The sequence below is a fragment of the Panthera uncia genome, chromosome C2, assembly GCF_023721935.1.
Source record: "Panthera uncia isolate 11264 chromosome C2, Puncia_PCG_1.0, whole genome shotgun sequence".
NCBI lineage: Eukaryota > Metazoa > Chordata > Mammalia > Carnivora > Felidae > Panthera > Panthera uncia.
Window position 1 is genome coordinate 68,404,033 of NC_064810.1, and position 26,251 is coordinate 68,430,283.

Here is a 26,251-nt window from a genome sequence, read left to right on the forward strand (position 1 = left end):
CTCCCCATGAGGTCTCTTTCTCTGAGCTCTGCAGTCATCCTTTGCTGCTTTACTGCTACCCACATCTGAACTTCCAGCTATGGGGAGCAGGGCAGAGTGAGGGGAAGTACAGGGCCATTCATGTTTGCATGCCTGCTGTTCCATAGTGACAGGGGCCAAAGATGCATTTTCAAATCAACAATTTCATCTTTAACCTAAAGTCATGTCCTGATTAAATTAAAATTAATTCAAATTCAAATACTACTGATATGCACCTGGGGAAGAGGGAGGGGGACTGAGAGTGAGGGTCCCAAGGAGTGAGCCTTTTATATGTCTGAACCACAGCACATACCTTCCGCCTCCACCTCTAAGTATCTCTGTAACTCTCTCTAAATATATAAGCAAATATACTGCTAATGTTCAACAGCTGATTCATGTTCATCACTGACTAATTCATCACTAGCTAATGTTCTGTGTTACTTTGAGAACTCATGCAAGAGTAATACTCACTGTAACAAAAAGACAATAAATCTACAACCGTCACAACCCTCCATGAGGTATGAGCACTTTAAATAACCTAGTCAGTTAGCAAAGAATCTGTTTTTAAGAAGTGATGGGCAGATATAATCACTTCTGAAGTGGCCATTTTCTTGTGTCTAGAGAACACCAAATGTTGTCAAGTTTTCTGGGGAGGGAGGGAAGGAGAGGGCAAGTGAGCCTGTGTGCATTGCTGCTGAGGTCTCAACTCAGCTAATATTAAATCTTGTGAAGAATAAACAGAAACGGTTTGCTCATTAGCTGGGCTTACAGAGGTGTTACCCACATGTTTAAAGTGCTAATTAATAGTGATCTCTAATGCAGCTAATTTAGCAATGGTGTTACAAAATTTTGCTCTTCAAAAGTAGCCCATTAACCAGGCCTTTATATCTAATATTGACTTTAGAAAGTTAATATTGAAATTGGCCACAATTAGAGTTCATGCAGAAGCCAGAGAGAGAAAAAAGATAAAGATGGGATAGAAATAGGCAGGGGAGAAGGCCTGGGGGAGAAAGAGGCACAGCAGTCAGTAAGCATCATTTGTGTGGAGGGCATCATGGCACTGTGGGTGAATAAGAATCTGTCCTGGGGCATTCCTGAGCACAAGCTGTGTACTGGGAATTGGAGATACAGATATAAACACCCAGCCCAGACCTCTGGAGCTTAGGGTCTCGAAAGGGATCCAGATGTTGCAGTGGAGATGACACAACAGTGAGGGGTCTGCCATGTGACAGACAGAGAAGGAGGAGCCAGCATAGCCTGGGCAGGGGAGGTGTCGGGGAAGGCACCCTGGGCAAGATACCCAGCTCATCATAGCACAGGGCAGGAAATGGTCATTGTGGGGACTGATGAACAAATGCAAATCAGACTTCAGAGAAAGTAAACGTTGCTTCTCCCTGGTGTAATGACTACCCAGTCTGGCTACTGTCATCTCAAGTTCCTGACCGCTGCATGAGACCTAGTCAGTTTGCTTGGAAAAGCTTAGTATTTAGCATTTGCCAAAAGAGGAGCCCTTGTCTTTGTTTTTTCCCTTCTCCTTTCTGTGTTGAAATCAGATTAGCTGAGGCTTGTGAATGTCCTTCTCTTAGAAGTGCCTGGGAGGAGGAGAGCTCTGCTACACTGTCCTTCCTCCCATAAAAGTGAGGGAGGTTGCTGCTGAGGCTGGTTTGACATTTGCAGGTGTCAGTGTTGAGGGACCGAGGCTGTGCTGTGGGCAGATGGATCCCCAGGTGGGGCAAGGCAGGTGGAGCTCCACACTGCACAGTGTGTTCTGTTGCTGACACAAAGCTGCCCAGTCTCTTTCTTTACCAGATTTATTCCTTCCTCTTAGCACACACTTCCTGCCTCAGTGGCAGTTGTTTTAACTAGAGATCTAAGGAATATATTTATAGTCTCTGGAAGAGTTTTCCAACAGCCAGTTTCCTCAATAGCTTGTTAGCATCTGTAAAGAGGAGACAAGACATTCACCTCCATCTCTGTGTGTGTGTGTGTGTGTGTGTGTGTGTTTCTCAACAGCTCTTTCTCTCTTGCTCTTACCCATTTCCTCTCATTCTTGCCACCCCTCTCTCTTTCTCTTGTGATAATAAAGGAAAGAGGTGAGGGAGAGAAGGGATAGTGAGGGGAATGAAGATAATCGCTCCCACCCACCAATCCCTTCCTTCCCATCCACAGCTGTACTGACAGTGTCTTCTCCCAGGGCTTTGCCCATCTAGTCCTACACATAAGGGATCATATCCTTAAGTCTCTTCCTTTTATGATTCAGTGCCACATTGCATCTTATTATGGTCTTACTCAAACTCCCAGCCTCCTACTGGCCTGGCAGCTCACATCAGGTACCTCACAGATAAGCATTCTTCCTGCCTCTCTTGGAACTTCAGAAGATAAAAAGAGACAAAGTTCTAGTGGCCCCCGTCCTCATATTCCAGCACCCACCTCAGCAAGGGCCACATGTCCCATCCTCCCCCACCTTTTGCACAGCAGAATGTGATACGGGGTTTGGGGTCAGAGCCTCCTGGCTCCAGCTCTGTTCTGGAACCACAGCCTTCCTTCAGGACCAGCCAGGTTCCACCTAGCTCTGGCCTGTGCTGCGTTGTTGCAGTCCCAGCTCTCTGAGCTTCCAATGGCACTTGCAGCCACTTCTCTGCTCATGCCTTCCCAGGAGCCCACCCTACTGAGATATCAGTTCAGAGTGTGATCATGGAGCTCAGCCACCATATCCATGCCCTCTTTTCCATCACTCCCTCATCCTACTTTTCTGTTCACCCCGTAAGCTCTCTCCATCTTTGGCACAGGGTCAGCTCGCCCCTCCTCTCTGCTGTGGCATTTGCTGCTTGCCACCAGGACACTGTTCTGTGGCCCTACCCTTACTCAAACCCTGGTTCAAAGATCACCTCCTCAGGGGAGCCATCCCCCTGATGAATCACCTCCTACTCCCCACTCTTGCTCTCAGTCCTCTAGCACCTGTGTATGCTTGGTTTTGTCCAGTATATCTGGAGCCTTTTTTGCATGACAGGCACTGTGTGCTGAGTGTTAAGGTAAGGCAAAGAGTAAGACATGGTCCCTGCCTCCAGGGTTTCAGAATCTGTTAATGGTGAAAAGAATGAAAACATAGAAATGACTTTCAGGAGAGAGAGAGGAGGAGGCACAGTCAGGGATGGTTCCACTTGAGGAGAAGGTCAGAGAAACTGCATGGAGGAAATGATGGATTCCAGAAAGATTGAATGGGTAGAATCAGCAGAACCAAGCACTGAACTGATATTTGGGATGTAGGAGTGGGAGAAGTCTAGAAGGCCTCCCAGGTTTCTGTTTGGGTAAGGTAGTAGGTAATGGCACAAATAATTAGGATACAGGAGATATAGGGCAGCCAGGCTGGGGGAGCGTGGGAGGGTCTTTGTCAGAACCTCAGAATCTTAAATCGTTTTTCATACAAAGTCTGGTAGCATCCTGGTCTCAGGGGAATTGGGCACTAGGTATTTTATTAGGCTGGAAACTCTCAGAGGGCAAAAATTGGGTCTCCCCTCCGAGGGAGAGAATTGCACTGTGTTCTCATTAGACATGGAGCTCCCTAGGGTGTGGGCACCTTTCTTTCCTCTGCTTCTCATCCAGTATTGCCCAGTGTTCAGTGCTTTGTACCTTGTGGGTGGGAGTGCAGGTGCATTGAAGAGGCATAAACCGACTGGCTCCTCTGCTCTCCAGGGTCATCTTGGAGATGGCGTCTTGGTCTATAAATGTATGTATAGTACTGACAGCAGTTAGAGAAAGCAGGGATCTGAGGATTGGGTTAGTGAGGAAGATTTGTTGTGAAATTAAACTATCTGATGCCTGAGAGAGTTGTTTAAGCTACCAAAATTCTGAGCAGTTTGGACAGGTGTTATTCATAACCACTCCTAGTGCCAAAAAACACAAGACATGGTCCAGTCTTGGTGCCCTGGAGGGGAAAGTTATCTATTTCCTCAATGGTTTTTTTATTGCAGAACTGAGTCTGGGTGATGGGTTCCAGGATAGTGGCTGACTTTTTGGAATTGTTGGGCGGTGGTGAGAGGTCTTCTCACAGTGGAGGTAGGAGGGGTGGTGGGTAGCACTAGATTATATTTTAGAAGTTCTATTTAGACTAGAAGGATGTTTTTATGGATCTATGCCTCTGAGGCAATTCTGGAATAGAAAGACATACTTTAGTGTATAGATTTCTGTAAATGCAACATGCATATGAATCACTGGGGTTTCTTGTTAAAATGCAGGTTCTGATTCTGTAGGGCTGGGGTGGGACCTAGATTTTCCATCTCTAGCAAGGTTCTAGCTGGTAAGTGATGCTTGTTACTTTGAGTAGCAGGGCTTTAGGACTCACCTTTAGGAGACCTTTCCTTTGAGGCCCCTTATATTCTGTACAGATGATGTCCTGCCTCTAATAACAGTTCATTGTCCTGTCTACATATCTGTCTGTCTCTGCCTGCAAGCCCCCTGGAGAGCAGGGTCCATTGCCTATTTATCTAAGTACCTCCACACCTCACATAAGGCCTCACACATAATAGGTGCTCAATAAAGAATTGATGAAAGAATGACTCTGGGAATAGGAAGCAGTCCAAATTATACCCAAAGTAAGGCTTGGTCCCAAGAGCTCTTGGAACTCTCAACTGCAAACCAAATGTCTTCTGTGCAGCAGATCAGTCAGTGATTCAGGGCCACTTTGATCGAGGCTCCCATGCTGGACATACAGGCATGGACTGGAAAGAGGAAGTGGAGGCCTACCTGAGCATTGATGAAACAGGTTCAGGCCCACTCGAGGCAATGAGACAATATTAGAAAACTTAACAGTAACTTCTAAGTAAGTGCACATTAAGGGGGTATGGCTGAGAACCAAAAGGAAATAGAGAGCAATCCGTGGGTACCCTGGCAGCTTGCACCTCCAAATGCTCAACAGTTAGCTGTTTGTGTATTCACTTGTTGAAATCAGGGTTGCCAGGGGAGGCTAGCATGGAGCACAAGGCACCCAGCTGCCCTAGGGTGCTCACTGCCATCCTGGAGCCATGAAATGACAGATGGGGGTGGTGTGGGGGTTGGGACTATGACCCAAGGGCCAGTCCTCCTGTTGCCATGTGGGGCCCTGCAGAGGCTGGGGCCCAGAGTGAAGGAGATGGGCACTTTCCCGCATGGGGAAGCCTGACTAGGAAGAGGTGAAGAGGAACAGGCAGCAGCGATGTAAGCCTAACACATTTGGAGGGAGGAGGAGGCAAAAGTGGGGCTTGGAGAAGTCCCATGCTGGAGATCCTGGGGAGATGGCAGTGGTAATTTTTACTTCCCTAATAGATGCAGAGCATTTCAACTTTGCTAATTAACCAAACAGCAGGCTTGTAATTCTGACAGCAGCAGGACACAAATGGGGTGGGATGTGTGCTGAATGCCATCGAAGCATGCCTTTGTCCTTAAGAGAAAGCACGAAACTGACGTTGGGTCAGGTCCGTGAGGGTGCCCTCGGATTCTTTTTTCCCTGCAGTAACTCCAAAGGGCACAGGGACTTTCATTGCTTCTCAGGCTTTCTTTAGAGTTAGCAAGGGACCTACTGTTTCAACAGGCTTTCCTTTTAAAGGGGAAAGCTAATCTACAGTTGGTCTAGAGTTTGTAGTCTAATAGTGCTATTATCAAATATACCTTGTATCAGAGACAGCAACTTCAGAGATACAAATAACTTGCCTCTTTCAAGCTATGTATGCTTCACAGACGTTCTTCCATCACTAGCCTTCCACTTTGGTAACTTAGGCCGTCCACAGGACGAGGTGATGCGTCCTAGGCATCCCAATCCCTAAGCTGACTCCTAGAAAAGAATATGCTGGGAGGTCAGGGAAGGGTTGTTTTATCTTCCCAAAAACACACTGAACCTTGTTAGGGACTTTGTTCCCAGCGCTTTCTCTCAAAGCATATTGATCTGATAATCTGAGGATCTTAAAGGCCAATAAATATGAAGAAAAGTTTAAAACATCTCAGACTATCGGAGCTGAGTGGGACCCTGGAGGTCCTCTACCCAGATCACCAGCACTTCGCGTGACAGATGAGGCCTGTGACCTTGTGCATGTCATTTGAGAAAGGGTTACCATTTCATTCATTTCTTTATCCTTTCATCAAATGTTTATTGAACATTTTCTATGAGTCTGCCCAGACATGTACCTGATAGTGAAACCATGTTTCTATTTCATTGGTCCTGTTTGAGTTAGTTTTCAGTGGACTTCCCCTTTATTATAGATGCTGACAGCTGGTTTCACAAGGGCCTGGGGGAATTGATACACAGGACCCTCAGTTGGTGCAAATAGGTTTTCTACTCAAGGTCACCAACTTCTGAGCTGCTGAGCTAATTAGTTTAGCTCTACTTGGCTTTACATAATGCATATATTGTTGAAAAGTTGTTTGTAATTCAATTTTTAGCAAGTGAAAAACTAATTCAGACCATTAAGGCAAGTTTTATTTAAAGAGACCCTGGAGCAAATCCTTTTATAATGTGAAAAATCTTGTTGTTGTTGCAAACGATTATTTCCTACTTAAGGATTTTATAAATCCAGACACTTCAGGTTTTCTTATGGTAGACTCACAACCTGGGAGATAACTCAGCTGTCTCTGAACCAAATCAGGGAAGACTAGCCTGGGAAAAGGAAGCCCTAGGAATCTTAGACCAACCAGCCCAACCCAAGATACAGACATTTACTCTGGCCAGTGGTTGCAAGCTGCATGGACAAGCCCCAGCCTTTCTCTTAGGCCCTGGAGTCTGGAGGGGAGAAGGAAGAGATGGGGCATGATGAATGGGGTGTGAGGGATGGAATTCAGAGCTCCCTCTTGCTCTCACTTCATGCATGGGAGCGATGAGAGGTTAGTATAGGGAACCTTTTGCTTCCATTGTAGCAAATTCCATGCTTTTCCTTAATGCCTGAGGACTTCGTGGAATTAGAGCCATCTGTACACTTAAAGGGAAGTAAGAGAGAGGAAAAGCAGTGGGAAAAACAAGACAGGAGTTTAGGAGAAAAGAGGGTTATGTGGATTCTCATCATACAGTGAAATCTCATTCGTTTGGGCCTTGCTTGTTTTGAACTTGTAAATAACTTGAAAGACTGAAGTTTAACTTTTCTTATTAAATTTTTTTCCTACAGAAATTAATAGTAAATGTAGTAATATGGGGGAGAATGTTTTAAAATTGATGGATACAAAGGTGTATTTCACATATAAAAATAGGCTATTTTAGGGGCACCTGGGTGGCTCAGTTGGTTGAGTATTCAACTCTTGGCTCCGGCTCAGGTCATGATCTTGTGGTCATGGGATCAAGCCCCACATCAGGCTTCACACTGAGTGTGGAGCCTGCTTGATATTCTCTCTCTCTCTCTCTCTCTCTCTCTCTCTCTCTCTCTCTTTCTCTGCCCCTCCCCCCCTTGATCGATCTCTCTCTCAAAATAAATAAACTTAAAGAAATAATAAATTAATTTTAAAAAAGAAAATAGCTATTTTAATGCAAAGGCATCGTTCTACACAAACAATTCATGCATTAGCTCAATATGATCCTTGTCTAGTTGGTAAAGACTGATAGGACTTTTTTCCACCAAGGAAGCCCAAGCATCTTATTGTGTGAAGATGAAAAAACCCTATGTATCTATTTGTAAATTTTGTAATCATTTATATTGATCTTAAGCAGTTTCTACTAGTGAGATTTCATAGTTTTTCTGTGTTGGACATAAGGTCAGAGCGTAAATATCTGTACAAACTAAGGATAATAAGTATAAAACAATGCTTATAGTTAGAGCTTTCTTTTTTATGGTGTTTTCTTTCTTCTGTTGCTCACATCCGTCTCAAAGTGAGCCTTGTGGCTGGTTATTCTAGAATCAGGCACTCTGAGCCAGCTTATGAAGAGAAGCAAATGATGAATAAAGAGGCTCACTGTCTTCATTTAGTGAAAAATGAAGAAGAAATAGGTGAAATGGTCAAAGACACGTTGGAAATTTGTTGGGAGTTAGGATATAACCCCTGACCGTGGAAACTGGCATTCTGAGGACACATCTCTCCTCCTCTCTGGTTGAGTATACAACTGGCTCATTTTCCCTTCCCTAGGGCAGTGATCTTAATCCTGGGCTGTTGCCAGAATTCCCAGGTGCGTCTCTTGAAACAGTCAATGTTTAGAGGTTGAGACAGTCCTGAGTGGGACCATCCTCCCCAGTACATTTCTCTGTGGACTGTCAGATTGGGACCACATGGGAGTAAGCCAAGTGGAGAAAGGCACTGGAGCAGGTGTCCATGGGCTCTGGTTCTGTTTCACTGAGCCGACGCAGAACCTCTTCTCTTCTGGGGTCCATGTGTGCAATACACAGCAGAGGCTCCAGTTATAGCTCACAGAGTGTGGGCTGGCTCTCCCTGAGAGTGCTTGTGGGTGGTCGGGTTAAATGTGGGGGCACAGTGGGCTGGCCTGGGGTTTTGTGCCTGTGTGCTGAGGCTTGTCTTCCCACACACCTTGCACTCACACTGGGCTGGGTTGCCTTTGAGGCTGTTTCTCCAGGCACATCATTATATTCCATTCTATGTGAGCCCCAGGCCTCTGCCTCCCACCCCCTAAGAGGAAGTCAGCTGGACCCCAGAAGGGACTTTGCAGCTGAGAAGTGAAATTTAGGCAGAGAATGTGTTGCTGGAGAAGGGAGTGTGTTTCCTTCCCAGGAGATTGGTGTCTCCCCACCTCCTGTCTGTTGTGGACTGGTGAGGGTGACATTGAGGGGGAGGAAGAAGAAGGCTGTTGCATTCAACTTAGCTTCCCACTTGGGGATATTGTGGTTCACTTTTCCCATTTGTACAATGAAGACTAAAAGTCACTGTGCCAGATAGAGGAAAAGCAATAAACAATTATTTAGGGCATTGTAGTCCATCTTGATATTAATAAACCTGTTCCATAGATGTTTACTGAGTGCTTACTGTGTACCAGACACCATGCTAGGCAAAGAGGTACAAAAGTGGCTTTTAAAAAGCCCCATCATCAAGTTGCTCACAGCAGCAGGGCTTGTGGTTGTTGCCTGCCAGGCACGGAGCTTTGTATATGTGGTGGGGGCAACTTGGACCATCCTTTCCCTGGAAGGGACACCTGCGTGGCCTGGCATCATGTGGAAGTGTCCTTCCTGTTGTGGACCCTCTCCTGCTCCATTGGGCTGGGCTGTAGCACCTGAACAAGGCACAACTTTTTGGCGCATGATAACGTTGGGCCGCGGAGGGGGGTACCCGGGGATTCAGCCAGTTGGCCTCTTTCACCCTGATTCCTCTGTTTTGTCATCCCACAGGATCTTTTCGGAATGATGGTTTGAAAGCTTCTGATGTCCTTCCCATCCTAAAGGAAAAAGTGGCCTTCGTGTCTGGTGAGTGTTTGTGGAACTTTGCTCTATAAGAGACCTGGAGGAGTGTGTGTACGTGTGCATGCTAGCAGTCACTTCTTGGTGTGTGAGAGAGAAGTGGGGGATGGGGTGGCACTCAGGAGCCCCTGGCTGCATCCTTGCTCCAGAGGCAGGCAGAAAGAGGAGGGAGAGCTCTGATCCTAGCTGGGTGCTCTGGACGACATTCACCACCACAGGTGGGTGCCTCTCACCTCACAGCCCCCACACATACACCTTACCTCACCCCACCATCCCAGGCCTGTGAGGTCCCTCATGCACCACTAAGGTCCTTGTGGGAGATGGTCCAGTTGGAGGAGTCTGTTCACCTCACACATTCCCAGAGGTTTCATTTGGGTTCATCTCTGACTGGATCACAGAGAGGACATTAACATTTTTTTCTGGTTCCTCTTTATCTCTCCTTCCTGGCAAAGGGAACTCAAGTGAATGTTTATATCCATTCGTTTACTTTTCTGAGTAATGACTTCCAAATATTTATTTCCAACTTTTCTCTCCAACCCATCTTGTGCACCTGCATCTTTTACTGTCTGATTCAGGGGTCAGCAAACTATAGCTGGTGGGCCAGCCACCTGTTTTTATAAGTAAAATTTTACTGGAACACAGCCATGTGCATTTGTTCAGGCAGTATTAGTCTCCTATTGCTGCTGTAAGAAGTTACCGCAAATTTGGTAGCACACAGCAACAGAAATTCATTGTCTCATGGTTCTGAAGGCCATGAAGTCAGTTTACTGAGTCTGAAATCAAGCTGTCAGCAAGGCTGTGCTACTTCCAGAAGCTCTTATGGGAGAACTCACTTCTTGCCTCTTCTGGCTTCTGGTGGCTGCCAGCATTCACTCCCATCTCTGTCTCTGTGGTCACACTTATTCTCCTCTTCTGTCTGTGGCACATCTTCCTCTGCCTCCCTCTTACAGGATACCTGTAACTGCATTTAGGGCCCAGTCATTTAAGCCAGGCTCATCTTCCCATATCAAGATCCTTGACTCGGTTACATCTGCAGGTGCTTTTTCCAAATAAGGTAACATTTACAGGTTCCAGGGATTAAGACCTGATATTTTTTTTTTTGGGGGGGGGGCCACTATTCAGCCCGCTATAGGTAGTGTGAATGGATGCTTTCTTCCTTTAGTTTTTTTGTTTATTTTAAAGAGAGAGAGAGAGAGAGAGAGAGAGAGAGAGAGAGAGAACATGAGTGGGGGGAAGAGCAGAGAGAGAGGGAGAGAGAGAATCCTAAGCAGGGTCTGAACTGTCAGCACAGAGTGCTGCACAGGGTTCCAATTCATGGACTGTAAGATCATGACCGGAGATGAAATCAAGAGTCAGCAGTTTAACCAACTGAGCCACCCAGATGCCCCAATGGCTGCTTTCTAACTACAATCGCAGAGTTGAGTAATTTTATCAGAGTCCAGATAGTCATAAGCTTAAAATATTTACTATCTGGAGCTTTAAGAAAAGTTTGGTGGCCTGTGATGTAATTGAAGGCAAGCTACAGGTGCACCAGCATCACTCTGGGTGCCAGTTCTTGAGTTCTGTAGACTTCCCTTGTAGAATCTCCAGCGGGGGCTGGGATGATGGCAGTGCCCCACCGAGGATCACAAGCATTCATGCCTTGTGGACTGAGCATTTGTTTCTGGATGATCCTGATTGTCCACAAGGAGTGGTGGTAGAATCACAGGGAAGAAGTGAGTACAGTCCCACAGGGCATGGCTGCACATCATAGGTGCTACTGGCCTGGATGATGGGCAACAGACACAATGAAGAGAAGGGAGAGTGAGGAGGGGTTTAGAGGGAGGTGAAACCAAGCGGCAGGTGTCTTCCACCTGCTGAGAGGGAAGGTGAGAGACTGATGATTCAGAATGTGGAGATGGGATGTGAGAGCAAAGTATGAGATGGGAGTATGTAAGGTACTAGAGGTACTCCGTAGTAATAGTGATACCAGTGTTTTATTGTTGTTGCTGCTAGGTGAGATTGACCAAGAAGCTGCCTTTCTCCATTAGCGTTAGGGGCTTGTCTACCTTGTCAGGTAGTGAACCCCTGTCACTGCAGATGTTGAAACACAGGCTGAACAGCCCTTGGCAGGATCATGTGGCAGCGATTACGGGTAGAGGGGTTGGTAAGGCAACCTCCAAAGTCTTTGTAAGCTTGGATCTGAGTGTTTGCTGAACATGTGGGAGGACCTTGTGTGGAGGTCCTGAGGGCTGCTGGGCAGTGCTAGGCCCCTGACTTCTGCTGCTGCCCAGAGCCTGGCTGTAGGACATTGCCCACAGCCTCTATTGTTTACTTTCTACTCCCAAGTAGAGCTCAATCAGATCTTTTCTTCTTTAGGGCCCAGAGCTTCATCTAACCTGATGTCCTTCCTGTCCCCTGGGTCTCCTGCTAATCCTCCCATATCTCTTGTTCCCAAACTTCCTCTACCTGCAGTGCTTTACCCACACTTTCTGCCATTTTGAGCCTCTGTTTTTCCCAAGTAAGTGCCCACTTTGCCTCCTCCAGGAGGCCTGCCTTGCTTTAGTGTAGAGCCTCTGAACACCATCCTGTTCTGCATCAGTTCAGGGCATATGAGTGCAGATACAGTAAACTCTGACATGGGGACCCTTGTTTGATTGTTCATGGCTTATTTTTTCCCATGTGAATTCAGTTGGAGCCCCGAGGCAGAGCTCAGCCAGCCCTAGAAAAAACCTTCCCAACTAGATAGAATTGTCCTAAGGGAGAACATAGAAACAATGTGCCAGGAAGACAGTCCAGCATGAGGCAGGTAGATGCTTCCCAGAGCAGGAGCGAGGGGGCTGGGGCTGTGCAGCTCGCTCCCTTGAACTGATGTGGGCTGACCAGCCTGGGGTGCGTCTTACTCATCTGCACGTGGTGCCAGGAGTTTTGGGCTTAGGGGACATTGTCTTCCCATGCCTGAGAAGGATGCTGAGGATGCTAGGGAGACAGCTGGCTGCATTAAAAACAAAAACAAAAAACAAAAACAAAACAAAAAAACCCAGAAACAAACCAATAAAGCCTCTTATATACTGAGCTTTTAAAAGACAAAACACAAGAATAAAACAAAACAAAGAAACCAGAATTAAATAATACAGTGTAGCAGCTGTATTTCTTTCTGAGAAGGAAGGTGGTGACCAGAGAAACGAACTGTCTCTTGTTCCTTTCCTCCTCTCCTCCTGCCCGCAGCATGGCCAGGGCAAAGGAAAGCGTGCTGCCATGGGAACGCACATTTGGAATAATCCAGTGCAGCCCAACAGCTTCTGTGTGTGGGCGTGTGCACGTGTGTGTGAGACAGGTTCTTTGGCTGTGCCTTAGGGAGCCTCTGTCATTCCAGCCTGGTGGTCCTGCTCTATACTCACAACCTGTGGGCTCCCCCTTTGCCCTCTCTGGCTTCCTCTGAGTGCATATGCCTCCCACTCACAAGCACCCATTTATGCCTTTTATCCAATCTGCTTGTATAGGGCTTATTTCACCCCTATTATCATTTTGTGCACTCACACCCTCCTTTTGGCCACCCCCTGATGTCTCTCTGCCTCCTGATCTCCCACCAGCAATGTTCTCTATGTTCCCAGGGAAATTTCATGCTGCCGTGGTACAGTCTTGTATCCTGGACCTGTGTCTCTCAAAGTATGTTCCATAAAACAGCAGTCCCACAAGATGGTCCTCAAAAAAATGAAAAGGGGTCCTATGCTTAAATAAGTTTGGGAAATGCATATTATAGCCACCTCATGGAGATTTGCTGTGTCCATTAAAGCACATGCCCATTAAACGCATGAAAGCATCTCCCAAACTACAGAATAACTTCATTCCCTTAAGGAAATCATGTGTATCCATTAACATCTTGCTAACTATTGTTACATGGGCCAGAATTTTGGTATGATGCCCTCAATGTATTTTTCTTCTCCCACCATCCCCCACCTTCCCCACTTGCCCTAACTGGAGCCTGATACCCCCTGAAAATTTTTGAGCAGCGTTGTTCCTCTGGCTCAGTCAGGGAAGCCCTAATGGTCCCTGCTTTTGGTCTTGCCTCTTCCCCAACCCTACCCTGCCCTGCCTCTCTGGAAGGGGATCAGTGCTACTTCTAGAACATCAGACTTCCCCTCCCTCTTTATCCTCTTTATACCTGTCCTGTAGCTCCTGGCAACAAAGCCTCACGTGTGCAGGCCCACGGCAGGAATGTGATGAGTAAAGGAATACCAGCACCTTTTCAAAACTTGGCTACTTGTGTCTCATACCCTCTGGGATCCACCTCCATAATGCACACTGACTTCAGCAGGGAGGATTCTCATTCTTCATCCCTGTGTATCACGCTCTGTAATTTCAGCACCATATCAACTATCCATCCAATCCTACACCTTCATGGCTTCTCAGCCTCCTTGGCACCAAAGTTTTCCACCTCCTTATTTAGGCCATGAATATCTACGACCTTAACCCTTGATATGTGCATCCATGGACTTAGCCTCTTACCTTTGACCCTTTCTGGTGTTCTCCTATAAGTTGGGAAAGGATGGATTTCAGATGAGCAAAACATCTGTCCCCTCTTCTCTGGGAACTCATGATCCAGTAGGACATTTCCTACCTGCACTGGGCCCTCTCCACTTATGCATGCATTAGCTTTATTCTGCCTTCACTCAGGTTAGAACCTAACATAGATACGATGGCTAGACCTCCCAAAAGAGGTCTCACTGTGTCCCAGTTCCCTGCCTCATTCCTTTTAGCCTACCTCATACACAGTCCTGCTGTTCATTCTCTTGGGACACTGATCAGTGATGGTCTTCTCCCCTTTCTCCCAGCACCTCGAACCTATCCTGATCCTTGACAGGTGACCTCATTTGCTATTTCACCTAAAGTGTAGTGTCCCCCAGGCAGGCTGAATTTCTCCCACTCCTTCATTTATTTGTTTCCTCCCCCCTCTCTGAGTTGTATCAGCCTGCTTCAGAGAAGGGGACAGGACCCCTCTTCTTGCACCGGCTCTGAGGCCTTGTTCTACCCATTGTCCCACTCTTTCCAGCACAGTGATTCTCTTTCACTATGCCCCTTCCTCCTCTGCTTCCTACACACTTGCAAGGTCATCTCCTTTCTGAGAAACACCTGGCTGATCCTGCTGCCCCCTCTTGAATCCTTCTCCATGCTTTACTGAAGGGACCGGGCTGCCCTGACCCAGGCTTTCTCCTTTCCCTCCCTCTCCTCTGCCATCTGGAACCTTCCCCAGCCATATTTATGAAACTCTTATTTCCAAGGGCAGAACTAGCTCTAGCTCAGGAAGGACAGTTCCAACAGTCCTACAAAGTCCGTAGTGAGTCTTTGCCAAACAAGCCAGTCTTGGCACTCCATGTTCTCATGGCTCTACTGTGTCTACGGAAAATCAGGAAGAAAGGCAACAACTGCAGTTAAAACCACCCAAGAGTGAAAATCCTTAGGATGGTTCATGGCTAGAGAGGAAGGTTGTGGGTACAAGAGATGCTCCCAGCTTTTGGGACGTAATGCCCCCGATTTCGAATCCAAGAGACCACCAAGGAGCCGATACCGATGCAAACGCACGAGGGTTTATTTGCAAGCTGGAGCTTGGGCCCGAGTATACCCGACACAGCGGAGCAGGGACTTGGACCCCTAGGTTAAGAGGCGTAGCAGTTTTATAGGGGCCGGTGGCCAATGAGATTGTAACACACACAGAAAGTTGCACATTCATGTCAGTCCACACGCAGGTGGCCAATTGAATTACAATTTACCCTATAGTAACTATTTGAACTAGCCTATCACTCTGGTCAGAATTGACGCGCAAGTTTGGCGAGCAAAAGGCGGGGTTTACATTCTTTGGCGGTTAGGGGTTCCGCATTCCTAAATGAGCGGTTTCCAGTAAGGGTGTGCTCAGCGGCTTGACTAGGGTGGGGGTGTCTTAAGCAATAAGTAGGTCATGTGGGGGTTATACATGAGATGGTGGGTGTAGCACAAAATGGAATTAGTCTTGCTCTGCTTGTCCAGGGGTAGGGGATTTTTGTTAAATTCCTTGGGTCCCACAGGGAAACCTTCCATTTAATCCTCTGCTTCCTTTTCCTCATGTGGAAGGCAGTTGGGAAATGGGGATCATTTCCAAGGTAGATGAGTTGGGGTGGTTTTTCATATAAAGAACCAGGGCCCATGGTATGGAAGGTCTGGAGCTAGGGGCCCAGGTCCCACACTGTGGTGTGTCTACACAGATCGCCCTGCTGTGGGGCTGGAAGTGGGGGTGGTACTGCTGAAATGTTTTCTCATCAGGGCACGTCCCTCACTGGCCTGATCTTGTTTGATCCTTTTCTCTTTGCAGTCTTCCTATTTCCTCCTCAGGAGTATCCTGGAGTGGTTTAGGTTTTGTTTGTCGAGCTTCCCTTCTGTCTGTATGGCTTCTGGACCCCACAATCAGAGGGAAACATTATTCATGAACTCACACTTGGGTGGGGACTCTGGGAGGCTCTGCCTTTCCTTGAAGAGCTCCTTATTCAGAGGGCTGAGCTTTAAGCTTCTTTTCTAGTATTGGTGATGGCCATGCCACTTCCTCCCCCTTCTTGAATTGTATCCCCTTGTGGTCCCCACTCTGGAGGATGTCAGGCAGCTGCCTGGGATGTGTGCAAGAGTCTGTGATCATGACAGGGGTTTTCTGTGCATAATAACCAGTGCCTGTAAGGATGTACCTTAGCTTTGTCCTCTGTGACCCTCCTGAGAAACTTGGCCCTGCTTCCTAATCATAGCACCCATTAAAGGATAAATCTTTAAACCCTATAATAAATAGTGAAAAGAAAGTTTAGAAAAAAGAAGAAAAAGCAACCATGTAAAATCCCAGCTGTCTAATAGCAACAATGATCATCATTTCACTATACTCCTTCCTGCTTGTTTTAATGTGATATTTAGAAAACATTTATAATCATAGTGTGTACATATGCATTTGCCATGATTAAGACCTTGAGCATCCTTGTTTCTGATCAAGATTCCTGTACTCCTCTAGCAGGAGTGACAGGTGGTACCTCAGGCAGGCAGACAGGCAGGGGTGGAATCTTGACTGTGTAGAAAGCACTTAACATCTTTTCTATGAATCTGAAAATCTCCCAGCAGTGATGTCCTGGATGGATGCTTTAAGGGTTTCTCACTACAGTAGTCAGTTCATCTTAAGCACTTCTACCTCACAGAGGTCTGCAAAGAGAAGTGAATTGAAGGTTAAATTTTCAAAGACCATAACACATTCGATAGCTTGTTTTCTCAATGAGAGCAGTCACCACCACCTTCATTATCATCTCACAGTTGTGGAGAGCTTTATGTTTTAAAGTGCTTCCCCATCAGTCCTTGTGGCAACCCTGTAAGATGCTCATCATTATTTTCAGGTGCACTTTGCAAATGAGGTGTCAGAGAAGTCAAAAAGTCTTGCCCAAGGTTACACATGTTAGCTACACCCAAACTCCATACCCTTCACCTAACCAGTGACTGCATTTCTCCGGGCACCATATTTCTGCCTGTTTCATCCAGCACTCAGATGGAATTCTTTTTTCTGTGCAGCATGCTTTCCAGCTGGTTTTCTTAACCGCCCTCCTCTTCCTCCCTACAGGGGGCCGTGATAAGCGAGGTGGACCCATTCTGACCTTCCCTGCTCGCAGCAATCATGACAGAATAAGACAGGAAGACCTGCGGAAACTCGTGACCTATTTGGCCAGCGTGCCAAGGTAAGGTGAAGGGGAATATCCTGCCGGGGAGTGGGGAGCTGGGCTCGTGTGAGTGAGCTAGAATGAGCCTCCATCCCAGCCCGGGCAGTTGTTTCTGCCCTTGGAGTGGATTCTAATTATTCCTGGAACAATGTCACCCATTGTTCACCTTGTTCTCATCATTCCCATTGTTACTGCTGGGATCCATATGAATGGAGTAGGAGCCCTGGGCAGAGGTGAGGACCAGGACAGGCCCTGGAATGGAGACTCTGTGGCCTGAGGAAGAGGGTGGGAAGCTGCTGTTTTCCTTAGGGAAGTAGGAAGTTAGCTGAGTCCACCTTGGCTTGTGCAATGGATTGTTTTCAAAACTTACAGCTTGTGAATATGGTTTATGGCTTTTGGAGTTTGGGACAAATAACCCCACTTGAATCATACAGTTAGACTCAGCCCTCAGTCCAATCTAGATGACACATTTTCAGCAGGGTTAATATTGTCTCTAAGGAGGATGAAAATTGGTTCTTGGTGTGGGGGGTAGCAAAAACCTGTCCTTTTATGTATTAAGCACAGGTATATATACGGTACCTAAAAAGGTATACAATATATTCACGGCATTAAATTTTCATTGACTTGACAATTGAGGAAGGAAGCATAGAAAAGTTCTTTTGGGGCAGGGAACGATGATCATTTTAACAGGTTGAGAAACATTGGTTTCCAAGTGTTTCCTGGTGGTGCTGGCCATGGAGCTGGTGGAGAGAGACGTGTTGAGGCCATGGTCTGTATCTTTTAAGAAGGGAGAATAAAGGCCTTTGTAGACTCAGAGAATCACAGAATGTGAATGCTGGAAGAGCCCTGAGAAGCTGTCTAGGCAACTACATGTTGTGCTCTGCTTAGGAATTAGGGTCAGTAGGGATGAGAGCTGCTCACCGGGCATCAGTGTCAGTGGCTGGCCTAGAACTCTGCCTTCCTGACTCCTGATCCAGGGCTCTCCTGTCCTTGCACTTGGCCAGAGAGATTTCTGTTCTCTGCCACTTAATGGAGCTGGAGCCTGTCAAGTGTTTCTTGTGGCAAATGAGAAGTGGTACTTTGGGCCTTCAAAATCTTCTTGTCTCTGTGCATTTTATAGGAGAATTAGTAAATTATAGACAGGAGCTCCATATTCAGCTCCGCCTCTGCTAGGAGACCTTGGATAATTGTTGCAAGCGCTGATTAGTTCTTGAAGCAGGTGTCAAATGAGGCAAGCGCTAGATCTCGAAGTGCTATGAGGGAGACAAATGTAAAGGGATTGGTGGATGGTGATGGGCAGGTGGTAAAGGAGTTTTAAGAGCAGCCATCAAGTGCTTGGGAGGATATTGAATAGAATGGGGAGCCCTGAAGAGCCCCAGGCAGTGAACAAATAGATGTTGAATAGTGTCTATGTGTCTATTTTTTTTCTTTATGATATCTGCTGGAGACCGGAAAAAAAGATAAAAGGTCTTAAGTTCCAACAAAAGGGACTTGGGTTCTATGCAAAGAAGAACTTCTAAACTTGAGTGCAAGAGTCTTTGGATGAGGAATAGACTAGAATATATTTTTTTTTCTTGGATGTCTTTGGAGAGAAGAAATATTCCCATCTGTCTCAGAGGCAAGGAGATGGACTAAATAACCCATGATTGATGTAGGTAATTTAGCAATTTAGTCATCTAAGGGCTAAGCAGTTTTAAAAGCACCTTTCCCAAGTATACTACTATCAGGCATAAAACCAGGCATTTTCTAAAGCAATTTACAAGAAAAGTTTTCACGGAGACCCATGATGAACTCTTAGTTCTTTCAGAGCCAGAAGAAATTGGGGTCCCAGGAGATACGAAAGGTATATTTTTTTCCTTTCTGGTATGTTTTTCACATCCCTGCAGCTAATGTACACTTACCTTCTACAGAATAGAAGGTAAAAGAGTTTGAAGAACACTTTTCTTCATTCTGATTTGTTAAGCAAAGATAGGACAGAATAGATTGGAAGCAGTTAAAAGGAAAGATTTCTGCTGGGTGAAGGGGAATGAAACCCAAGAGGGGTTGAAAGGAAGGTCACAGATAAGGAGAAACAATACATTATCATTGAAGGAATATACTAGATGGTAGCTCTTTGCCTCTCAGAGGGTGGTCTCAGGCATTGCCCGTGAGAACAGAAGAGGTTCTTCACAGGTTCTGGCAGGTGGGGGGCAGGACTCCTGTTGCTGCCTTCAGTGGGAAGGATTTTCCTTGGAGTTCTGCCACCTCTGTCCCAAGGGCTCTTGTTCAGGAGGAGTGTGAGTACCTGGCAGGCTGCAGAGTTTACCAACTAGTCATGCCACTCATGTCCCCAAGTTCACATATGACTACTGTTGGAAGCAAAACCTGGAACAGAATTGTTCTAAAGACACTGAAGTCTAGGGAGGGAAACTGAAGAACTTAGTGGGTCAGATAATATTTGCCACTCTTCTGCTAACCACAGGTTTGGGAAAGAAGGGAAACTGTGAAAATGAATAGTTAGACAAGGTCAATGATACTGATGAGAAGAAATGATCTATTCTGGGTCATGGCCCAGGAAGCTAAAAGACAGGCTCCTTTTGGGGTGGAGTGTGCTCTACAGACTGGTGTAATCATCTGTAGGTGACATTTGACATTTATTTATTCATGCATTCATTCATTCTTTATTTATTTAACAAATATTTAGAGCCTCTGTATGCCAGGCTGACTGAGTGTTCATGGTGAGCAGGAAAAGATATTTTGGTAAAGTTAGGTAAAACCTGGATATTTCCCTACCTTGTACAAACCAGTAAGAATAAAGGGCAGTGCAATATATGACTGTGCTGGTAGCATAAGAGATGAGCTGGCTAAAAGAAGGCAGGCAAATAAGGACCAGTAAGTGATGAAAGAAGATCCTGAAATCTAAGGAATGAGTCATCTTGACGGCCATTTCTGGCACTATTCTAGAAAAGATGATTAAACAGATGGTTGTGGTAATTTATAAATGAATGGGAAGAAATAGTCCCACCATCCTCTGTGAAGGCCAGGCCACATCTGGACCACTGCATTCAACTCTGCAATACTGAACTCTGCCAGTCCATTTTTAAATTAAAAAAAAATTTTTTTTAACGTTTATTTATTTTTGAGACAGAGAGAGACAGAGCATGAACGGGGGAGGGTCAGAGAGAGAGGGAGACACAGAATCCGAAGCAGGCTCCAGGCTCCAGGCTCCGAGCTTTCAGCACAGAGCCCGACGCGGGGCTCGAACTCAGACCGCGAGATCATGACCTGAGCCGAAGTCGGATGCTTAACCGACTGAGCCACCCAGGGGCCCCTTTTAAATTTTTTTTAAATGTTTATTTATTTTTGAGAGAGGGAGGGAAGGAGGGAGGGAGAGAGAGAGAGAGAGAGAGAGAGAATGAGTGGAGGAGGGGCAGAGAAACAGGGAGACAGAATCTAAAGCAGGTTCCAAGCTCTGACCTGTCAGCACAGAGCCAGCACGGGACTCGAACTCATGAGTTGTAAGATCATGACCTAAGCTGAAGTCGGATGCTTAACTGGTTGAGCCACCCAGGTGCACCTCTGACAGTTCGTTTTAAGAATGCTGTTGACCACTTAGAGTATTGTCAGGGGAGCCGCGTATTGAAGAATCCACAAACTGGGTGTCTCTGTAGTTGAAGGATTGAAGGATGTTTTCTGGCAGGAATGAAAATGGAAGAACAGTGATTCCTGACTTCAGGTGTCAGGAGAGCTGTCCCAAAGAGGAAGGGGCAGGCATGGTCCCTGCTGCATCAATGGGTAGAAGTGAAGAAAGAACCTGCCCACCTGGGAGCTGTCCAGCAGTAATGCTGCTGCCCCTGGAGAAAGTGGGTGGGCTTTCTGTCAGCTGGAGACTGGGTGACCTTCTGTTAGGGATACTGTAGGAAGAATTCCTCCATTGGGCTGGAGGCTGGATTAGATCATTTCTAAGATTTCTTGCCCCAAATTTTGTGTTTCTATGATATTGGGGGAAAAATGCATCATAAAATCTAGAACCTCAAAACAGAGTACTATTACCCCCACTAACATACATGTCATTTCTCAGGCTCACTAAAAAAGTTAGGGCCTGGGATTTCACTTCAGATGATGTCTACATCTGAAATCCTGAGAGAACTGCTTTCTAGTTCCTTTGGACTCTGTGGGAATTTGGGGGCATCACGTGGGACCAAGGATCATCCTGGAGTGTGACAGTTTGGAACAGTCCTGCTTACTCTTTTGGGATCCATCTTGGCAGGAATTAAGTTTTTTCCAACTTCCCTTTTGTGCCTCTGATGGCTTTGAGCACCCATCTCCAGGATCTTCTCCATGCTTTCTGTCATCTTGTTTTGAGGAATCACAGACTAGCAGTGTGGGAAGGGGCCTGAAAAGTCTTCCGGTTCAACTTGCTAATAAGTCCACTTACTGAATTCAACAATGTTTGCTGAGTGCCTACTATGAGCCAGGGCCTGGATAGGCATCTTGGTGGGCTCTCGTGTTATCTTTTCTGACTGTCATCCATGCTATACTTAGCTAGCTTTTTTATCCTGCTCTGCTATCTGTTTGCAGCTACTTGTACATGAAAGGAACAGAAGGCAAATACTCAGATACAATCAACTGATGAATTTTCCTAGAAATTGAGGGACAGGATAGAAAATGTAGCCTGAGAGTAAATAATTGCCCAGGCAGAGCTCACAGTGTGGATAATCTACTCACCGTGATTATTGAGAGTTGAACAAATGCTTGAAATAGGAAATTCTAAGTATCTAGTAAAAAAAAAAACAAACCTGGATTATTTTATTGCATTGAATTTCTCCTCTTCATCGTCCTTGTTATCCTGCTTTGTCATGACCATCTTTCTGCTACTTCTAAGGGCACTGATTGTTAGCCCTTTGATGTGTCTGCCACTTAATTCTGCTCTTAGCAGGGCAGCTGAGATGTTAAGTGTTCTGGCAAGAATTGCAGATATCATACTGGTGAGGAGAGATGACAAGAAATTAAGATGGGATATTCTGTAATGCCAATCAAACCAAAGTGCCAATATTCACAGCTTATTATTTGATAACACTTGCTCTTGTTCTACTGACTTCAGCAAGAGATAAATTGGGCTTATAGCCAGCACTGTCTTTGTACAGCATCACCAGAAAATAGAAATATGCAGAATGAGCCAGAAAGACAGTTAAAAGATGAGGCGGTAAAAACTGCAAGGGTTTCCTCCCACTATATTCAGCCTGAGAGAGCCCAAGCTATCCAAACTATAATCACTGAGTGCGTCTTATTGCAAGGGCCTGTTGAGATGTGTTGTTGGCATTCTGTCCTTTGTTCTGAGATTATCAATTAAAGGAGGAGGTAGGGAGTAGTGACGGGAGGTCCAGAAAATAGGACCAATGAGAGCATTGTCCAAAACTTATGCCTTTTCACACTCATTTTAAATTTATTTTGTTGCTTATGTATAGAGGGCTTATAATTTTTATTACAGTTCCCAGATTCTACACAAATTGAGCAATAACAGTTAAGTGTCCCTATTGTTAAGCTGTGTGTAACACAAGTCCTGAAGAGCAAATAGTGTTCTACTCTGCTGCTAAGGAGTGTAAAATCACAACAGTAACTACCCTCATTAGTGATCACTCTCCTTGGAGCTGTGCAGACCTTCCAACAAAGGGAAGAGAAGCATCCTAGGATGGCAGAAGATACCGAGGTTCAGATCCCAGCTCTATCACTACTCAGTAAGGAAGCTAATGGCCACTCAACCTGGGTAATCTGAGAAGAGATTAAGGAAGGTACAATTTATAGTCATGCAGGCAAGGCACAGGGAAACCAGCAAGGTTTGGATTCCCAAGTTATACCAGGGCTAGAAACAATAGGGAGGGGAGATGTTACTACTTCTAGCCCTGAAGGGCAAGATGATCAACAGTTCTTAGAATCTGGAGAGAGACGACTGTGTGAGAGGGCCACCTGACAGGAGCTGTGGCTATGGGTGATTCCATGATGGGGGGCAAGGGGAATCCAGACTCTTAACTTCACTGTCCTTTCATTCTCTGACCTCCTGTCATCGTTTGTCATTGACTGAATGCAACCAAAGCCAGGTAAGCCCATTGATGCAGTCCATGTGGGTCAGCCTCCTAGGTCGTCGGCTTGAGGGGAGAGGATGGAGAATGGATTTGGAGGGGCAAATGGAAGGTATTTGGCATGGGGTGAGACCTGGGGCATATTATTCAGTATTTCTGAGTCTAATGTTCTGATTTTTAATTTAGGAAAAGAATGCACATCCCACAAGTGTGTGGCGAAGAATTATCTAGCAATCTCTCTGTAGCACCCAGGCGCTCAGTACTTCTTAGTCTGTCTCCTAAAGTATAATAATAATAATTATTATACTTTATATATATATATATATAATTATATATATAATAATAATTATTATACTCTCTCTATGTATAATTATATATATAATAATTATTATACATATAATTATATGTATAATAATAATAATTATTATTATTATTATCCTGTATATACACATGCACATATAGTAATATTTGTTACCTATTAAGGAATAGATATAATGTATATGTAAGTTACGAAGCATAATAATAAAATGAACATCTGAGAGCACACCCCTCAACTTTAAAAGTAGAATGTCACCTGTAGTGACGTTTGAGGCTACCTGTGGCTACCTGAAGCTACCTGTGGCTCCTCCCCACCATGAACCCCCCTTCCCCCCCCAAAAAAAACAATCATTACTCTGAGTTTTGTGTTTATCCTCTTGCTTCTTTGGTATAGTTTACCACATGTTTTCATAAACAATATGTTGTTTAGTTTTGCTTGTTTTTTTTTAAATTTATTTTTACATTTATTCATTTTTGAGAGAGAGAGAGAAAGTGAGAGAGAGTGTGTGAGCAGGGGAAGAACAGAGAGAGAGGGAGACACAGAATCCAAAGCAGGCTCCAGGCTCTAAGCTGTCAGCACAGAGCCTGATGTGGGGCTTGAACCCACAAACTGGGAGATCATGATCTGAGCCAAAGTTGTATACTTAAGCAACTGAACCACTCAGGCACCCCTAGTTTTGCTTGTTTTTGAGTTTTATACAAAGGGTATCATACCATATGTAGTTTTCTTTGACTAGCTTTTTTAACTACTGTGGTATTCAACAACATGGATGAATTTTCAGATGTGATTTTAAGGGGGAAAAGACAATGTGTCCAACCCCTGGAATTGATCTATTAAGTAATAAATAAATGGCTAGCAATTATTATTTTTAACCTACATTATTGTGCTGTTATAAGTATTTGATATGCATAACTTCGAGGTGAGTATGTTTATTTCCTCTTTTACATATGAGGGGACTGTGGCTCCAAGAGGTTAGGTAACTTGCCTAGGGACACAGAGCCAGTATAACAAGAAGCTAGGTGCTTTAGCACCAGAGCTTGAACTTTTATCCACTGAAGGGATGAGGAGCCAGAGTAAGGGAGGCCATGGTGATGGAGTGCAGGGGACACATCTGGGGAGAGTAGGATGGGCTAAAGATTGGATTGGAACAGGACAATGGGAGAGGGTGGTAAGGAGATGAGGGGGCCTACAGGTGTAATGATGGTGGGCAGCAATGGTCTATGCATCAAACCTGCTTTCTCTAAGGTTCTCTTTGGATTCTAAGTGTGAAGGTTGCTGCAGGTGTGGAATGCAGATGGCGATTGCCTCACACCTGGTTTCTACTGGTTAAGGCAGCCATGGTGACTGTGGATGTGCTGGACAATGGTGGTGGTTGTGGGGAGTGCCTCAGAATTTCTCCCCCAGGTGCAGATGTGTAAATGCTCCTTATTTATGCTCATCTGTGGATGATAGTCAACTATGCTTTAGTGACCACATAATACCAAGAGATGTAGTGAAAAAGCAGAAACACTTAAGACCATGGATACTGTTTAAAGAGATAAGTAAAAAACTGTCAGTAGCAGCGACCCTGCATGTAAAGCCTGGTCCTATTGTACTCTAAGGATGGTAGTTCTATTCAGTTTCTTGGGTCTGAGTCTTCTTTCACTAGGCCACCTGTTTGGTTCATCTTCACTGCTCTGGTGGCAGAAGCACATTTCTGGCACTAGCATTATGCTGATACACATTTTGAAGCTGGTTTAGTTCCTTGGCCATGCCATTGCTGGACTTGGCAGATGTGGCTGGCACAGCCCTAATGGGGCTGAGGGGCCAGAAGGGGCTCATGGAAACCCTGAGAAATGCAGCTGTGTGGCGGAGGGAGAGCTAGTGGTGATACTTCAAATGTAGAGGCATGCATTTGTGATTCCCTGGAGAACAATAGTCTGGATGATCAGAGGCAAAAACCATGTGGTCATGAAGTAACTATGGGAAGTAGGCCTGGTTATTCCAGGAACCAGTGAATGTCTTTAGGTGATAAATCAAGGACCCAGCATTGGATAAGCATTCCTGATGGAGAGAGGAGCGTTGTTTGTCTGTATATGCACCTTCACTGTGACCCTTGGAAGGTACCTGAACTTGGTGAGAGTGGAGCTAACAGTAGTGGACTAGCAGAGAAGGATGAGTGGGCTGAAGGGAAAGTACTGATTCTGGAAATGAGGCAAGGGGGTCCAGCCCAAGAAGAATGAACCCAGAAACTTCTGCTCTAGAAGGAGAAACGTGTCTGCTTGCTGACAAATTTTCTCACCTTGTAGAACAGGCAGGCATAAAGGGATTATGAAACACAGCGGTGGTAGAACATGTAGATGGAACCTAGCCCAGAACTTGGTACTCAGAAGGGGCTGACAGCAAATGGCAGGTCTTTCCCTCTTTTTGCTCGAAGGTGGTGACATTGGGGACTCCTGGGTGGCTCTGTCAGTTAAGCCGCTGACTGTCGATTTTGGCTCAGGTCATGATCTCACAGTTTGTGAGTTCAGGCCCTACATTGGACTCTGCACTGACAGTGTGGAGCCTGCTTGGGACTCTCTCATTCTCCCTTTCTATCTGTTCCTCCCCCGCTTGTGCGCTCTCTCTCTCTCAAAACAAATAAACTTAAAAAAATTAAAAAAAAAAAAGTAGGGACCTTGTTTTGCCACCTGTCCTTCATTGACCCTAGCACTGATTTTTCAAAGTCAGGATTAGGGAGATGGTTAAGGTTAGGATTAGAGCTAAAAGCAGTGACAGCAGTGAAATCAGAACCATCTAGCAAGCTTATAAGCAACACTGAATATATTAATA

At 45.5% G+C, this 26,251-nt stretch overlaps 1 protein-coding gene across 1 annotated transcript in view; it reads left to right on the forward strand.

The window, feature by feature from the left end:
• The first annotated feature begins 4,004 nt into the window (after positions 1 to 4,004).
• Positions 4,005 to 26,251, forward strand: part of LOC125921576 (kalirin) — a 283,687-nt gene continuing 261,440 nt past the window's right edge. The window contains exons 1-4 of the mRNA XM_049629181.1: positions 4,005 to 4,074; positions 4,673 to 4,797; positions 9,236 to 9,377; positions 16,966 to 17,080. Of these exons, the coding sequence (XP_049485138.1) occupies positions 4,005 to 4,074; positions 4,673 to 4,797; positions 9,236 to 9,377; positions 16,966 to 17,080 (452 nt within the window). The remainder of the gene's footprint in view (positions 4,075 to 4,672; positions 4,798 to 9,235; positions 9,378 to 16,965; positions 17,081 to 26,251) is intronic.